This window comes from Mchenga conophoros, linkage group LG20, assembly GCF_057382185.1.
Source record: "Mchenga conophoros isolate Kocher_MC1m ecotype Shallow Benthic linkage group LG20, M_conophoros_male_GT1.1, whole genome shotgun sequence".
NCBI classification, from domain to species: Eukaryota; Metazoa; Chordata; class Actinopteri; order Cichliformes; family Cichlidae; genus Mchenga; species Mchenga conophoros.
The window spans coordinates 4519901-4537781 of NC_140545.1; the positions used below are offsets into that span (position 1 = coordinate 4519901).

General features: G+C 42.3%; 2 protein-coding genes across 3 annotated transcripts; one reads left to right on the forward strand and one right to left on the reverse strand.

The window, feature by feature from the left end:
* The first annotated feature begins 2782 nt into the window (after positions 1-2782).
* On the forward strand, positions 2783-11633 carry LOC146550164 (solute carrier family 2, facilitated glucose transporter member 5-like). Of its 2 annotated transcripts, XM_085259009.1 has the most exons (4): positions 2784-2975; positions 7154-7229; positions 7451-7578; positions 8765-11633. In XM_085259009.1, exons 2-4 carry the CDS (start codon positions 7169-7171, stop codon positions 8987-8989), a joined length of 414 nt encoding a protein of 137 aa, XP_085115135.1. In that variant the 5' UTR covers positions 2784-2975; positions 7154-7168; the 3' UTR covers positions 8990-11633. The 2 variants fall into 2 exon arrangements, with proteins under 2 accessions (XP_085115134.1, XP_085115135.1); XM_085259008.1 differs by lacking the exon at positions 7154-7229 and having other exon boundaries at positions 2783-2975.
* On the reverse strand, positions 9231-14000 carry ca6 (carbonic anhydrase VI). Its single transcript, XM_085259006.1, has 10 exons — positions 13855-14000; positions 13102-13281; positions 12570-12718; positions 12077-12172; positions 11111-11177; positions 10816-10973; positions 10513-10639; positions 10294-10377; positions 10163-10195; positions 9231-10078 (listed from the first exon to the last, which is right to left on the reverse strand). Exons 1-10 carry the CDS (start codon positions 13943-13945, stop codon positions 9444-9446), a joined length of 1620 nt encoding a protein of 539 aa, XP_085115132.1. The 5' UTR covers positions 13946-14000; the 3' UTR covers positions 9231-9443.
* Between the last annotated feature and the right edge of the window lie 3881 nt (positions 14001-17881).

Consider the following 17881-nt stretch of genomic DNA (forward strand, 5'->3'; position numbering starts at 1 on the left):
AAAAGAATTTCATCTTTGTGAATAAACAGTAATAACCCAATTTTCATTTCAATCACTTTATTTTTATTTTTCAAAAATGCTATTTGTTGAGTATTTCTGTTGCAAAATAAACGTCTCTACGCTTTACGCACCACGCATCAACATCCATGAAAGCGCAGTTTGAGGTGATTAAAAATACAACTATGCATTAAATTCTTTAAAAACTAATTCAGACACACTGAATGAAAAATGCCCACCCCTGTATGTCCAGTGGATTCCATCATGAGGTGATGGCATCGCATACAGATTTTCTTCAGAGAAAAACACGCAGAAAATCTCCTTCGCCGCGTCTCCCGGTTTTGTCGCGCAGGACAGCGACTCCGCACAGACGTTAAGCTTACATCGCCCGGAGCGGTCCCAGTGATCCTATAGCGTCAAAAAAGCAGCTTTTGTGCATCTGACTGTAATCTGAACTCCGTTTTTAATTTAAGCTTGAGCACATGTTTGATTTCTAAAATCGACAGTCATCTCTGTCATGTCATTATTAGTTTGACAATGAATAAATAAATAAGTCGGGAGCACCTCTCTACCACGAACAACATGAATTAAGGAGCATTTTTCTCTGCGCATTCGTTTAATTTAGGAATATCTTCAAATATAAAGATTGTAAATATCTATGAGCAGTGTTGGTCAAGTTACTTGAAAATAGTAATTAGTTGCTAATACTGATTACTTCTCCAATAAAGTAATCCCGTTACTTTACACAATTTCCTTTAATAAAGTGTTCTGATTACTTATTTTCAAAAGTAATTAGTTACTTTATTACTTAGTTGCTTTTAAAAACATAATACACAACCTGAATATGTTATAAAACAATAGATATTTCAGTCCAATTCTCTTTTTTCTGCATATTTCATTATATAAAATTCCATGAAATGAAAATTTCTCTTTTTAAAACTCATTTTATTAGTTTTAATATTTTAACTTTATGCACATTGTATCAAGCAAAAACTAAATTATATCCAACATTCTCTGAATGGAAGAAATTTGTTTAACATTTAAATCTATTTTCTGCATATTCCAGCATATAATTTGTTTTGTTTAAACTCACTTTTTCAAATAGATGCAAGTAAAATAGATGCAAGTAAAACTTCAAGCCAATAGCACAAGTCACCATCAAATGTGGGATGTAAGAAGGTGATGACCTCTCCCTACTGCTGTTCTGCATAGTCCTGAACCCCCTCAGTGAGATCATTGACAAGTCTGGCTATGGAATGGAGCAGTTTTCAGCCACCTCCTGTACATGGATGACATCAAGCTGCATGCAAAGAGTGAACGAGATATCAATTCACTGATCCACACCACCAGGATACAACGATGACATCGGAATGTCGTTCAGACTGGAGAAGTGTAGTCAAGATCCATAGAGGCTGGGGTCTATTACACCAGGCAAGACCCCAGGTGCAGGCTGTGTAAAGATGCCCCTGAGAATATCCAGCACATGGCAGCAAAATGCTAGCAGGCAGGGCATACATGGAACGCCATAACCAAGTGGCTGGCATAGTATACAGAAACATCTGTGCCAAGTATGGCCTGGAAGTCAAAAGCTCAAAATGGGATACGCCCCCTAGGGTGGAGGAGAATGGCCGAGCTAAGATCCTGTGGGACGTCCAGACACAGATGAACAAAATAGTGGTGGCTAACCAACCAGACATAGTGATGGTAGACAAACAGAAGAAGATGGCTGTGGTGACAGATGTAACGATACCGAATGACAGCAACATCAGGAAGAAGGAACATGAGAAGCTGGAGAAGCTTGTGGTGACTTGTGCTATTGACTTGAAGTTGGCCTCTAGTATTTTATGCCACATCCCCATTGAGTTCCTGGTGAAGCTTTTAGGATCTCAGGTGTGGGGGATGCAGTCATATGGACCATCCAGTTCTTGTAATCAATCCAGGCAGTGCACAGGTTGGTCAGTCTGGCCTTGCAGGCGACTGCTCTGTCTACCAGTGGGTGGATTTATGCTCCTCTGTTATTCCTGCCAATCCCTTTCTGTACCCTGCTCACTTAATGAGCCTTGTGCCTGTTTATCTTGGCCGCTATGATGCCTGACAGGAGCTTCCATGTGGTACTAAGGGAGGTTATTGCTAGTAGTTGGATGGGACTGGTCCCTTCTGGAGGTCCTTGAGGATCAGGACTGTCCGGCCTTCGTTTAGCCATTCTGGGTGTCTCTCACTGACTAGCAGCTGGCTCACTTGTACTGCCAGACACTCATAGAGTGGAGTCAGCTTCTTGAGCCAGGTTGCTGTGGTCTGCTCTTAGATCCACTAGCCACTTTTATGTGTTGCGTCCTTCTCCAACATGCTCTTCCAGTATTGCTCAATAGTTTAGTTTGTCTCAGTATAGATCAGTTTTGTTCCGTGTTGCCATTCCCACCTTTGTTCTACAATAAACCACCTTCACACCTTCAGCGAGTGCCTGCGTGTGGATCCTCATTTATCTTTCCCCACACGGTTCACTCTATTCGCCGTGACAGGATCAGGTGGTTAGTCTCAGTAATAGTGTTGATAGGTATCGTCCGTAAAAGGTCAGAGAGATATGAGGGTGCCAACATCTATGTTCTTGCTTATTCACAGGCTGTTGTGTTATAACCATAATGCATTTCTCTCTTTTCTCTCAGATCTACTACTATGCCGACAGCATATACGGCTCTGCAGGAGTCAGGGAGAGTGACATCCAGTATGTCACAGTGGGAACGGGAGCAGTGAATGTCTTTATGAGTGTAACTGCTGTAGGTACCCAGCAAAGCTGAGGGGAGGAGCTGTTTGTCTGTCTGCTGTTTGATCATGTGAGATGGAGATAACCACTGTGAACGGGGGTTTTGTCATCCCAGGTGTTCATCGTGGAAGCCTCAGGTCGCCGCCTGCTCCTCCTCTGTGGTTTTGGGATCTGCTGCGGAGCCTGTGTGCTGCTCACTGTCGCACTCAACTTGCAGGTATGGTACAGACCTGTCAGCGCTACTAATGCCTGCAACCTGTCACTCTGCTGCCCTCTAGTGGTTCAGTTATTAGTTCCCCAACCTGGAAAGAATCAGAGGAGATTTGTAAGACCTCTCAGGATCAGAGAGTAATGCCGCATGAGGTTGATTTAATTGCAGCTATAGACAGGCCTTTAAAGACTTCATCTTTATCTGTTTCATTTTAATTTTGTTCCCTCACCTGCACTTTGTCCCCATTGGGTTCCAGCTCTATTGAATAATTAATCAATGAAGAGCACATTATGAAGGTGTTACTCATGGTTTTAACTGCAATAAAAAAAAATAGAGGCACTGCTGCTGTTGAGACCATGATTATGGCTTTTCCCCCCACTCATCTTTCATCCATTTAAGTCAAAATGGATGGACTTTTATCAGAATGTGGTGGCGCAAAGGAGGATAACCAGTAAAGATGACTAAAGGGTGTTGACAACGCCACCTGGGGAGGGAGTTACACCCCAGGAGAGATTTCTATAGCCAATGCAAATGCCATACTAGTTACAGAAGCTCGTTATTAGCAAGCAGAGGTGAGGCAGAACATTTTTACAATCAATATTTATTAGGAAAAACTAGTAAAAGCATAGACCTGTAAAATAAGAGAACTTCTTAAGGTAGCAGGGCTGACAATGCAAGACCGATAATTAAACACTTTATTAACAAACAATGATTAAAAAGACAAGGCTCACTGCTACGGTGCTACTCTAGTGAAATAGCATTTTGGTAAAATAACTGAACAAAATAGTGGAGACCGGCAACTTGAGGAGGCAACCTACAGAGAGGAGTGACCAAGGGTGCCATCAATTACTCACACGTGTAGTTTCACTGCAAACCTCACTGTCACTCTCACTGCAATCTAAAGGGTCCAATCTACCTATTTCCCAGTGTGTACACTCTCATGTATCAGGGGGATTCCACCTCACGTGCCTAGCCCCACAACAAGCGGCCGTACCGCCATTAAGGCAAAAAACCCCAAAAAAACATAAAAGATCAAACAAGTCAGTAAAAGAGATGTAAACAAAACAAGAACAAATACACCCTAAGATACAATTCTTTATAAAAGCATGATCAAAATACAAACAATTCAGAGTAAAAAAGACCATAAAACCAGGAGCCAGTCAAGGCCAGTCCATAAAACAACAACAAGCCTACAACAGTGTGGCACGATCCACTTTTTAAAGGGCAATACTAAAATGAGCAGCTTTCCTGAAGAAATAAAACCGCTCTGCAGTGCTTAGCCGCCTAACGCTCTTGGCCACCTTGGACAGGGAAAGAATGCCAAATGGCTCTCTGTTAGTGAAGCGCAGCTCTTTCTTATAACGTCCTCTAATTATTGGCTGGTAAGGGTGTGGATGTTAGCGCTGCATTCGTGGACATCACGTAAGAAACCAACCTACCCAAAATCTACTTCACTACAAAAGCATCACAAAAACATCACCTCAGTGTTGGTCTTGGGTCCCAGTTTGAACCTGCATTGTTGAAAAGGCCTCTACAAACAGGTTTTTGTATTTTTCCTCTTACACATTTGTAAATGACATATAAATGAAATAAAAACTTTCAGCTTTTACTTAAGTGGTTTAACAAAAACTTATCCAATATCTGTTCAAGGCTATGTTTTAGTATTTTAGTATTTATTTATTTATTTTCATTGTCAAGAACAATGAAATTGCGTTTGGGGCTTCCATACAACCCAAAAAAAAGAAGAAAATAATAAATACCCCTTAAAACCCAAGTGTACATATTTAACCCAGTGTGACTCCAATGCAATAAGACAATCCTTAGCAATAATGTTCGTAGAAATTCAGACAAAGACCTGAGAAACATGACAAAATACAACAATGCAACCCATTCAATATTATTGTACTGTGAGATATGATATCAGATATGATAGTTATCTATTTAAGAAAGAGGGGGGGGGGGGGCAGGAGGGGGAAGAGAATAAAGATATGATGCACCAATGCAGACCAGTTCATTGCTATTAAGAAGTTGGATATGGTTATTGTCCGTGAGAGGGGGGCAGAGAGTTCAGGAGCCTCACAGCCTGTGGATACAGGCTGTTGGCCAGTCTGGATGTTCTGGCCTGTATAGACCTGTACCTTCTCCCTGAGGGCAGCAGATGGAAAAGGTGGCGCGCAGGGTGATGTTGGTCCCGCAGGATACTGTGCACCCTCCTCAGACAGCGAGTGGGGAAGATATTACTGATCTCTGGCAGACTTGTTCCAATAATTCTGCCAGCTTCTTTCACCACCCGCTGGAGTGCTTGCTGATCGGCCTTGGTGCAGCTGGGGAACCACATCGTTCTTCATCTACTGTAACTGCAAAGTTGAGATCAGGCCATCAAAGGATTTCTTCTTCTTCTTTGTGAAACTATTGGGTCCCTTTTGTGGTATGCTTTGGGTTTTTATCCATTTTTACTGTGAAGTGTTGTCTGATCACTTCGGATCTGAGCACAGATCAAGTGTACAGTATAGCCCTGTACACTTTATAGTTTGTCGTGTTTAAATTAAAAAATTAAGCACATATGTTATCAGTTTAATTTGAACAAGAGTAAAGACTGCACCTGATCATGAAACTGCTATTCATTTGTCCAATTTTGCTGAATGTGTTTCAAGGCCTTGCGATCTATGGCCTTGACCTTTGCTTGCTCGATGGATAGATATTGTTGTTTAAGATCATCTTCGATTTGCAGTCGATGAACACAATCCCTGTCCTCTGTCTACATTGAACTCTTTAGTTGATCAGTTGGCGAAGAATGAAAATCTGATTGCAGCAATCCCTCCCAGGTCGAAAACAGGCTTGCTCTTCTTTGCTTTACTGCTCACAATGTTTTTGCAGGCGCAACCGGATGATTTTCATTGTGATCTTACCAGTGGTGGAACAGAGGCTAATTTCACGGTAGTTCTTGCACTCACGGCTGTGGCCTTTACCTTCTCCTCTGTTCTCCAGATCAGTCGAATTAGTCCATGCAGTTGAGAAATGAGGATATCCCCTCCTGTTTTGATTGCCTCTGCAGCGACGTGGTCTAGCCTGGGTGTTTTCCCATTCATATGCTTGACTTCTTCGATTGTTGGTTCGGTGTCCGACAATGGGAAATGGTGGGGGTCGATTTCGGGAGGCACTGTAGTTGGGCCTGGGTCATGGTTGTAGAGGCCATGTTCTTTCCAACAATGAAGGTGTTTGGAGCGCACAAAGGTACCATCTGCTTTCTTGGTGTTGTCGTTGGTGGAATTCAACTTGTCACTTAGACCTCGCAACATGTAGTAGAGTGTGCAGTTTTCATGCCTTGACAATGCTTCTTCAGGTCTCCAACCACTTTCCCAGAATGCGTCCCTCTTCATCATCCTGCGCACTTGTAGATTGAGTAAGCAGCAACTAATAAATATAATAATAAATATAGTAACTAAAAATAATATAGTAAATAATTAAATAATTTGACTTTGATTACTGAATCAAAGTCAACCAGTTTTGTTCTTTTGTGTTCTGCTACCAGGTTGAGAGTTTCATTGGATATCCATAATTAGCTGTGGCGCTGAGTCGAGTAGTGATCAGAGCCAAAGACAACCATGATAGCCATTTAAAGATGTAATCTTTGTATGTTTGATTTAATTTCACCTGCACTTTATCCCCATGTTTTGGCCATTTCTGAAAAGCCACAGTGAGAACTCCTGCAGGACAGCTAAGGAACAGCAGAATCTGACATGATGACAGATTGGCAAAATAATTAAACAAGACGCAACCAGTAAAAAGCCAAAATAACAAACGGTGTCACTGTGCTACAGATTACCAGCCTGTAATCATGTTGTACGTCTAGGATTCCCATCATGGTCTGAGACAGTAAAGTGATATTTTGGCCCCTTTGTTTGCAGGAGCCATGACACCTGACACTAAACACTGACTATTAGAGAAAACCGCCAACGCAGTGCTGCCCTCCTTCAAACCTGCAACCTCACCTGGAGCCAATGTTTTCAGACAGGCGTCATTTTCAGCAGCAGTAAAGGCACAATTTAGAGACACAATGGAGAGTAGGCACATTAATCATCTGCCTTTGATCCTCAAGGCCTCCATGTGGAGCCGTTAATGTTGCTCCTGCTTACAAACATCAGAAGGAATAGTTACTGAGAGCTGCTTGTCTGTGTTTGCAGGAGACTGTGACATGGATGCCCTATGTCAGCATTGCCTCTGTCATTGTCTACGTCATCGGACATGCCATAGGGCCGAGTGAGTCTGTCTGAGTAGACCTGTTGGTATTTACACACATACTGATTACAGCAGGGCGCTCCATTAGCTGAAGTGTTGTTTAGATGTAACCAGGCATATAATCAAAGTTTGTACATCAGCACTCAGTTTGTTTGAGACATGAGCATCCTCTCTGACTGTGAAGACTGATGACGTCTGTCTCGAGTGTTTTGGTTGTGGTTAATTGCATTTTTGTTCTGCAGGTCCCATTCCTTATGTGGTGGCCACTGAGATGTTCCGGCAAACAGCCAGGCCTGCGGCGTTCATGGTGGCCGGCTCCGTCCACTGGCTCTCCAACTTCGTCGTTGGTTTAATCTTTCCCTTCCTCGAGGTTAGTCACTCAATTTTTACAGGTTCAGACTTCAGTGGAATTAGTTCCAGATGTTTTATCAAGCATAACCAGCAAGGCAGTTTATGTCCTCGATATATTGTGATCCTTTGTGTCACTTATAATTGGATTACTTTGATATTTTCTTTTCAGTTTGCATAGATTTGCAAGCAAGCTGGCGAGCTGGCAGGTAGGAGGAAAAGAGAAAGAACACAGAGGAGATCTATGGATGTAGTGAAGGAGGACATGCAGAAAGTTGTGTGACACAGGAGGATGCTGGGGATAGGATGAGATGGAGGCCGAGGTTTGATTCAGGTATCAAACTGAGAACAAAACAAAAAAACCAGTTGGTTCCTCCTGTTTATTATTGATTGCTGTCATGCTAGAGAATGCAGTTTGGACCTATCACTCACCTACCTGATGCACACTTCACCTTAGGTGACATTTAGAACATTTATTGTGCATGCTCAAAAAAGGAGTGATTTTTCTTGGGTGGATGGTTTAGTGTTGCTGGCTGCTGAACTAGTCAGGAACGGTTTCTGTGTGCAAAACTAGCTTGTTGTTTGACTCACAGTAAACAGGGCAGACTGGAGCCAGGGGTGATCAAATCAGCTGATTAAAACAGGCAGGCAGGTGGGAAGCTGGTGGATCTAAGCACAAGAGAACAGTGTTGGTTTCGGTCGTCGAGTGAAGTGGGAAAAACTGGAAAGGGAGTGGCTCACCTACTCCTCGTACACAAACACAGACAGAGAAAACAAAATAAGAGGAGGACAAGAAGAGGCACAACATAGGGAATGAGGAGGAGGAAGATACATGAGGAATGCAAACATGCAGAGAGTGCCAGAAACATTTTTTACTGCATTTACAACGCCTGAAACATAATGTCGGAGCTTGAATATTATAACACCAGAAAACATATTGTAAAATCTTAAATGAGGAGACATTATGTGTAGGAGTTTTCACTGAATGACGTGATCTTAGATATAAACATAAGCTTCATCTCATGTTTACTTCCTCTTACATGTTTAAACCTGAAAGTGTAATCAAGGGAAGAAGATGCTTGAGAAACATCTATAAAGAGCAGTGTTTCACTTTTGACCTCACCTTGTTTGCTCTGTTTGTCTTCCTGACATATTTACATTTCATGTCGAGGACCCAGAAATCACATTTCCTCTCCTTCTCTCCCCAGCGAGGCCTGGGCCCCTACAGCTTCATCATTTTTGCCGTCATCTGTCTGGTCACCCTGATCTACATCTGGCTGGTGGTGCCCGAAACAAAGAAGAAGACCTTCCTGGAGGTCTTCCAGATGTTTGCAAAGAGGAACAAAGTGGAGTTAAATCTGGGTGACGGCGATCTGCCGCCAAAAGGCCTCAAAGAGAGCCCACAGGATGCACAGAAGGCCACGCCCTTCTGAAGAAAGAAGGAGAACATTGATAGAAGAGGAAGTATTCGCTGCGGGTGTGGAGCGAGGGAGTGTGTGTGTGGTAGAAGACTTGACAGTGTTTTAATTTTAGATGCCTCTGTGTGCCTTTTCTTTGTATTTGCGCCTGCAGATGTTGGTAGATTTTCATGCAGGCTAAGGTTTGCTGTGAGTCGGTGAGTGCACTAGATGCAGCGTTAAGGACGTGTGAAGGAGTCAGTGAGCAGACATCAGGTCTCTTGTAAGCTTTTATTGATGACATATGAATGCAGTACATGGCTCAAGCTGTGACGTCTTTTTAATATTGGCCTGTAGGCGCCTTGAAAAGCATTTTGTCCTTTGTAAAACATACCATGAACCCTTCACCAACAATTCAATCAAATCCCCAACATCAACAGATGATATTCTGCCTTGTTGCAGCATGTTGAAGCTCATACAAACAGAAGCATCAGGAACATCTGTACTGACTGTCCAGCTGCACCCCTCCGTACATGCTCAGTTTGGTGTTTCCCCAGCTGAAGACATTTCCCACCACCATGCTGTTATTCATGCATTGCATTTGGTCTCGGATATCTGCTGTGGTCAGCACATAGTCCCACACGTTGACATCAGTCATCTTCCCCACAAAGCCATCAGCATTGAAGATTCCCAGTAAGCCATCCTGGTCTTTGCCCAGAAGGAACACACCGCCAGATCTGATTGTATAATCCCTTCTGAGGTACCGCTGCTCCCCCACCATGCCGTTAATCCAGAGCTCCGCACCGCCGGTGTGCGACGACCAGGTAATGCAGTAGTTCACCCAGTCCTTGGGCTTGAAGTTGTGCGGCAAGTTGACAAACTCGTTGCCAATCCAGAGGCCGACTTCTCTCGCATCCCTGCCCTCTTCGAGGGAGATCATCAGCTCGTTGTCATTGCCGTTGCTGGAGTAGGAGATGACGGTGTGGACTCCTTCGACCTGAGGCAGGACGTGCATGCAGACGGTGAAGGCGTCCAGGTCCATGGGGTGGCTGAGGCTGGCCAAAGCATAACTGCCAGAATCTTTCTCCCGAAAGTTGAGCACCAAAGGAAACAAAGAGACAGTTTCTGAGGACAGAAAACAAGAATCAGGCTGGAGAAGCGCCATCTTACTTTAACTGCAGATCAATATCAAATTTTAAAACCACCCACCATGTCTGGTAGGCCTTGAGCTGTGAAATCCACCTAAAGGGAAGAAATGAGAAAGTAGCAAACACTGCAGAGTAAATACAGCCATCTCTTACATATAGCTATGTTTGGCAGTTTTTAAGATGAGCAAGCACCTGAATGAATGTTCTTTCCAATGGATGTTATCAGACCCTCGATCTTGTGGAGCCTGGATTCCATTTCATCTTGCCGACAAAATGCTGAAAAAACAAACAGTCAAAGGAAGCACTGAGAAATAGACTCAAGCTTGCACATCTCCTTCCACCCAACACCAGTTCTAAGGATAAAAATAATAACATCATTGTGCAATCGTGTGGTAACGATAAGCTACACACTTCCTTTCCCGAGGCGCGGCAAGAAAGAAGACTCCACAATACGCCCATTGAGAGGCTGAGCAATGCGGTAATCATTCCAGAGGGTCTTGTTGTCCATGTCCATCAGTGTGCTCTCCAGTTTCCTGATCTGAACGCCGCAGAAGAGCAGATAAGTTTGTGGCACAGCAGCAAAATAGATTTAAAAGAAACCAATTCCCTTCAACAGTTTTCCACTTAGGACTTAGGCTTATGACTTTATTTTAAAAAAACATCAGTTCTTGAAAAAAATAGTTTTGGAGCAGAGGGCTCTCTGGGCGGCCTTACCTGGTTGTGTGAAAGAGTAATGGGCGTATCAAACACAGTCCAGAGGATGCTCTCGTAGCAGGGCGGAGTGGTGAGGGAGCCCTGGTATCTGAAGAAGTGGTTCAGGTTCTCGGGGAGCATTGAGCGGACATCAAGGTTGGATATGTTCATGGACTGACCTGTGAGGGTTACACAAACACCACGTTAAACTAAACCAGTGAGTTATGGCTCAGCTAGAGGTCACATTTGGATTCTGACCCCAAGTAGAGCAATGTGGGTTTTTTCTTTTGTTTGTTTGTTTTATTGAGTAACTCACCAGCATACTTGATTTTCTTCAAGTTTGCAATAAAATCACTATAGTAGGTGTTCTCAAAATGGCCATCCTGGAAAGAAAATAAAACAAAGCTGTGTTAAAGTTTATGATTAAATTTTCATTGAAAAGAAATAATTCTGACTTGACCCCACAAATGCAGGCTTTAGAGGATTATTACAGTTTTTTAGAACCTTTGTGTTGCTTTAACATTCATCATAAAATTGTATTTAACATGCTTAAAAGGCATTAATACAACCAAAAATACAGATTTATTAACTTGTTTTATAAAGAGCTAGAAACCAAAAAAAAGTTGATTTCTTTAAAAAAAAAAAATATACAACAACCGACATTTGATGAGTCACTTGTGACTGTTGCACACATCTGGCAGTTTTGGTCATGTTTTTATAGATAAGTTATAATTTTTAGTCATTCTGACTGTTTCATGTTCCTTCTTTGATAGATGTCAGATATTAACTTATGAGTAAAGTGCTGTAGAAGTGAAAATAAAGTCCCAGTTGCATTTAAACTCTCACTTGGATGCATCTAAATTATTTGACTCCAAACTGCTGCTACCACAGTAGATGCCAGCTGTGGTGTTGCTGTGGCGATGACCTCTCAAAGGAAAGGAAAGGAAGCGTCTCATAGCTGAAGGTTACAGGCTGTCTGAGATCCAGAGCAGCCCGGTGGAAACAAGCGCTCATTCACTGTGCTGCCGTGTAGCTGAAGACTCAATAAAGCCTATAACCCGGCAGGATGAGCAGAACAAAGTATCGCAGACTTCAAAGACTGTCAGACTGTTTGCCAAATTTATGTTTTTTCACTGCAAAGTATGTTATTTTTCACTTTCTAAACTTCTCACAGTGTCAGTTGTGGTCTTCTGTCTAACAGAACACTTGTACTCTGTGCAGTTGTGTACGAGCCTAGTGGTTAGAGAGAGAAGAGAGGAAGGGGTATTTGTGGCTCACGTACTTCATAGAAAAAGGCGAGGACAGCAAGCCCGTCTGGCTTATCTCTGGCCTCAGTAAAGCTCTTGTACTTGTCAGAGTTGTAATGGACCACATGCAGCTGGAAGAGAAGGTTAAGAGTCAGGAGAGGTTAAGTGCCAAATATGCTAAGTGACCTGCGATTTGGATGGAAACATCAGGAGATAGAAATGCATTTACTAACTTTAAATTCAGTTTTAATCTAAGAACAAATCGATTGTTCAGCTGTTTGATGAAATGAAAGAAAGTCTTAAAACTGTTCAACATGAAGCTGCTTGTGCGCAGCTCAGAAATGGTTTCACAAACGAGTGCTGATTACTAGATGCAGGTCATTCTGGTTTCCATTCTGATGAAACCCAACATCACTTTAAACTTCTGCACCTACATTTATAATATATCTCAATTGTTGGTTGAGCATGAGGAGGACATTAAAACCTGGCTTTACTGCAGTGGCCAGCCTTTGTGTTTTGTAAGCCTACCTCTGCCATGTAGCGGATCCCGTCTATGGTGTGCTCTGCTCCGCTGGCCTCCAGGTCCCAGCCACCCCAGTGCAGGTGCATCTGGACGGCTGTGTACTTTCCCGGGAGTCCCTCAGTGATCTTCATACTGGGAGGTAGGTCGATTTGAACTGATGGTGACACCAATATATCATCACAAATCATGAATACTTTACATAGCTGCCGCTGTATGTCTGATTTCCGGAAAGCCTTAGCCCACATTTATTTCAGCAGCAGGCTGGTCAGTGTTATCAGTGCTGTTGATGCGATGTGATGCAGTGATGACTTTTCCAAAAACTATTGCAGTCTCGGAAAATATAGATAAAAGAGAGGATTTCTAAAAATGCAAATTCTACCTCAACATCAACGTAAATATTGGCTTTATAGTTCCGGAACTATTGCAGAAAAAACTGTGGTTTGGTGGTCTCTGTGCAAGTTAATAGTGAACTTAGTAAACTTGGTAATTTTTGGTTTTTTGTAGGCTACTATTATTATTTTTGCCGACTTTTCTTACCGGAGTGCCCGTTGTTGGACATGAGAAAAGTCCCTTTCTGCGCGTCATATCCGCTGAATTCCAATTGTAACAAGTCAGGGTTGTGCCTAACGTTGCGCCGCTGGATGTCAATCGGGGACTGCTTCTTACCGCCGCACGCAGGGTACTGGGTTGCCCAGTGCATTTGATCCAAAGCGCCCTCTGTATGGAAAAACAGACAGCTGATTATCCGCTTAAATGCCAAAAGGTTCCTAGAGTGAGATACATGCACGAACAGACTGACACTGTTTGAACTGTCGATTTACATTAGCCTTCTTTGAAATGGATTAACCACCTAGCTCACATGTTACTGGTTCCCTGGCACGCCGGGGGCTTGTTCAAGAGAATAATGTTGCGTCTTCAAATAACATTCATCCCCAGAATCTTAGCAGCAGCTGCGCTGTACACCAAATGGTCCCTTCATGGTTTTTACAAGAGTGAACCAGCTGTTAACCGAAAAGTATTTGTCCAATAAGTCACCCGGGACACCAAGCAGTCAAAGGAATTTGATCTTTGTGAATAAACAGTAATAACCCAATTTTCATTTCAATCACTTTATTTTTTTACAATGCTATTTGTTAATTCATTGTGTTGCACAATAAACGGCTTTACGCACGCTTTACGCACCACTCCTCAACTCCGGTGAAAGCACAGTTCTAGGGGATTTAAAAAAAAAAATAGTGCCGTAAATTATATTAAAACTAATTACAGACACGCTGAAAGAAAAATGCCCACCTTTGTATGTCCAGTGGATTCCATGATGAGGGATGGCATCGCCGACCACATAGGCGAAAAGCGCGGAGAAAAACACGCAGAAAAGCTCCATCGTTGCGTCTCCTGGCTGTGTCGCGCAGACAGTGACTCCTCACAGAGGTTTACTCTCAAGATTGAAACAGCAAGTGAAAGGGGGGCGGGGGGTGAAACTACTGCTGAAAACGCCCAGAGCGCTTCCCAGCAGTCCCACAGTGTCAAGAGAGCAGCTTTTGGCTGTCAGCTGAACTCCCTTTTTAATTTAAGTTTGAGCTCATATTTGATTTCTAAAATCCACTGTCCTCTAGGTCATGTCATTATCAGTGGTTTATGGTTTTTGGCAATGATTAAATGATTAAATCAGTCAATCAATCAGGAGCACCTCTCTATCAAGAAACAAGATCCATTTAGGAGTATTTTCTCTGCGCATTCATTTAACTTGGAAAAATCTCCAAATACAGAGAACGGTCTAAGGCATGGCGACGTCTTTTTAGTCGCATCACACTTACTCGTTTTTGTCACAGCGAGTTCTGATTACTCATATTTCTTGTTATTGCCTCAAGAAAAAAAATGCTGACGTAGGGTTTTAACAGAACTGTATTAGTGGGAAACGAATGCCACAAACACAATCATACAAGTCCAACTGAAGAAGAAAAAACAGCAACACCATATGGTGGAACTGTGGGAGCCAGTGGCAGGTAGGTGTTAAAAACAAAAAAAAAATACAACTTGTATCACCTGCTAGTGCATGCTGGTCGCAACTTGCCCAACGCCTCAGCTTTAAACGCCTGAGCAGTCAAAGTGTGTGAAAGGGGTGTGTGAGTGTGTCAGAGTTCGCCTCGGAGGAGCAAATGTCCTTACCAGGATAAAATACCAATAATAAAACGCTTAGTTTGTCTTTAGGGGGGTGCAGAAATGGCCAGTGAGAAATTTTAAAAGGTTAGTTCTGCGTTTCTTTCCTTATATTTTTTCTTCCTCGCCCCAATGCAGCACAAACACACCCTCGGTTTTCAGGTGTTTACAAGTGGTCAGCCCTGGTCACGTTGCACAATGTAGATTTTTTTAAGTAAATATTTAAGTGTTTCTTTTTATTTCATTGAGTATTAAAATGTACAGCACGTTATTGCTAATAAAGTCTTTTGCATCTGTCATTATGACTTGCAACCTCATGACAGCGATGATAGCAGCAACTAATGATCTGAAAAAAGGCGCTGGCCTAAACTCAAAAAGTGTAAAGGACTGTCTCCTTTCATCCTGCTCAGTGTTGCCAAATGATGCTGAAAAACAGGAGTCCATAAACTCATCACTTTTAGGCTGAACTATTGCAGTTCCCCTTTTATCAGGTTGTCAGTAGCTTCCTGAAAAGCTTCTTTCTGATTGAAAATGCTGCAGTAAAAGTTCTAGCAAGAGAGGCAATATTTCTCCCATATTAGCTCCTCTAATATTCACAATCTATAATTATTCACCTTGCATAAAACAGTCCTGAGTGATCAGACCCTGTCATGTCGTAATGACACCACAGTACCATATTGTCCCAGTAAAGATTGTAGGTTTGTTGGTGGTGCCCTCAGTTTCTAAAGGCAGAACTGGAGGTAGAGGCTTCAGATATCAGGGTCTTCTTCTGTGAAACCACTCTCCTTATGATTAGCCTTCAATCTTTGTATTTTCTCAAAGCTTATAGTTAGGACTGGATCCAGTGACCTTGAACCAAGGTCAGGCTGATGACCCCTCACTGTGCACCGAGCTCCTTTCTACTCGCCCCACTTTCACTGCCATTGTATTTCCTAAACTTTGTGCATTGCCTTTTGACTTCCCTGCATTCCCTTGTACCTTTCTGCAGATATGTCTGAGTTCTTTCTTCACTTTTAACCCTCACTTTGGCCAGTTGAGATTGATGGGAAACCTTCTCCGAGTTCGGCTTTGAAGGAGACGTCTTCCTGTTGGAAGGTACTTCCTCTTCTCCCCATTGTCTTTGTTTTTGTTAATAAGGATTTGCTGGTTTTCTTTCAGCATTACTGAAAGGGCTTATCTTACCTTTATATGTGATTCTGTGTAGCTCAGATTTAAAATATTACTTAATATTCGTATAGGATTTTTTTTTAATCTGTGCAGAACTAAGGGTGTACAGACCTTTCTATTGGCCAGACAGAGTCTTCCCTTGAGTCGTAAAATGGTGCAGAGATCACAGAAAGTCTCTATCCCTGTGCAGAGAAGATTCATGCACATGATAGGCCTGTAAAACTTCAGCTTCAGTTGTTGTTTTTTTTAATTTAAACTTTGCTTCCTGTATGGATAAAACACAAAAAACAAATGATGCATTGTGTTATCTTTAGACAGAGCCGGAGCAGCTGTTTATCCTTGTTTTCAGTCTTTGTTCTAAGCTAATGCTGCCATTGATCTTCTTAAACAGTCAGGATTTGACCTGTCGAACAAGGTTAAGATCAAAGTATAAGGTGACGTAAGTTAAGAACTGAGAAGTAAAACTGATGAAAAAGAGACCTCAGAATGACACAGATCTCTGCACTGGTAAATCTGTGTGTGTGTACGTGTGTGCCAAGACCTGATTAAATTACAAAGTGATCAAAGGACTCACCTTGATTTAAGACTTTCATTGTTCCAGGCATATCCTTCCTCTCTGGACTGCAGTCCGCAACCTCTTTACGGCCTGCACTTGATTAATACCAGTTGTTTCCAGTGTTTGACTACCAACACCCAAAGGCTGATAAAAGATAGTTGAGGAAACGGAATTGACCTTTACGGGTGAAGTAGCTGGGGAGGTTTCTACTCAGACAAACACTGAGATCATTAAAAAAAACCACAGATACGAAGCCCCTCAGGTCTTTACTTAAACACGCCAAGGCTCAGAAATGAAGCAAAGCTGTCCTCTGCCACAGTAAATCACTAGGTTTATCATTGCCTTGAGGTAAATAATAGTTGTTACGGTACTGGAGTCTAATGATGTAATGATGTCCAGAGCAAGCTGGTCATTTAAAGCTTACATGTGGAGAGGGTGACATGAAGGATTCGGCTGTAAACAATCTGTACATGGAGGGAGTGAAGAAGTAAAAAGCTTCAAAGTCACATTTATTCTGGGTATAATTATTTAAATATGGGATAAAACTGCAGGCATCTTTGTGCACTTGACATTTCAGATACGCATATTCCTTCCTGTTTTCAAACTCTCCTGACAAGCCCGCCGTTAGGTTACAAACCTGAGGACCTGCTGGTTAGTTGTAACCACTAACTTTGACTTTACTGTGTATACAGTCACGTGAAAAAGGTTTTACTGTACATATCAATACTTTTTTTTTTAAAATCATCTTGTCCTTACAGATGACTTAAGGTCCTAAAGCTGTTTATATGAACAACAACATATGATCTATTCCACCTTTACATTATTTATTTTAAAAAAATGAAACCATAATGCAGAAGCAGTGTTAAAAACGATTCAGTAGCTTGCAGAAACACTTTAGCAGCAATACATTTTCTGTGTGACTTTATCAGCCTCTCACATTGTTGTGGAGGAAATTTGTTCTCTCATCTTCACAGCGTTCATTCAGTTCATCAAAGTTAGCAGACATTCGTTTATGCACAGTTCTCTTAAGGTCCCACCACAGCATCTCAATCGGGTTGAGGTCTGGACTTTGACTATGTCATTGCAGCAATCTGATTCTTTCAGTCATTCTGTTGTCACTTTGCTGCTGTGCTTGGGATCATTGTCCTGTTGTATGACCCAATTTCAGCCGAGCTGTAGCTCTCAGATAGACAGTTTCACATTTCTTGAAAAATTATAGTTATAGATATACACGGGAGTTTAATGTCACCTCCGTGACAGCTGCTGTAAGGGGGGTTGTGATAATCTGTGTTTGCTTTTCTCCAAATCTGGTGCTGTGCACTGTGGCCAAACATCTTTCACCTCAGCCTCGTCTCTCCACAGGACATTGTTCCACAAGCCCTGTGGTTTGTTGAGATTTGCCAATTTTGCCAACCTAAGCCATGCTGTCATGCTCTT

Excerpts from the sequence above, each read along its gene's own strand:
- ca6 (XM_085259006.1), bottom strand. The coding sequence starts at position 13,945 with ATGGAGCTTTTCTGCGTGTTTTTCTCCGCGCTTTTCGCCTATGTGGTC. Across the intron at positions 11,178-12,076 it reads TCCTCGCCTTTTTCTATGAA|GATGGCCATTTTGAGAACAC; the intron begins GTACGTGAGCCA and ends TTTTCTTTCCAG. Across the intron at positions 10,640-10,815 it reads TTACTCTTTCACACAACCAG|ATCAGGAAACTGGAGAGCAC; the intron begins GTAAGGCCGCCC and ends TGCGGCGTTCAG.
- LOC146550164 (XM_085259008.1), top strand. The coding sequence starts at position 2,834 with ATGGAGATAACCACTGTGAACGGGGGTTTTGTCATCCCAGGTGTTCAT. Across the intron at positions 2,976-7,450 it reads CTGTCGCACTCAACTTGCAG|GTCCCATTCCTTATGTGGTG; the intron begins GTATGGTACAGA and ends TTTGTTCTGCAG. Across the intron at positions 7,579-8,764 it reads TAATCTTTCCCTTCCTCGAG|CGAGGCCTGGGCCCCTACAG; the intron begins GTTAGTCACTCA and ends TTCTCTCCCCAG.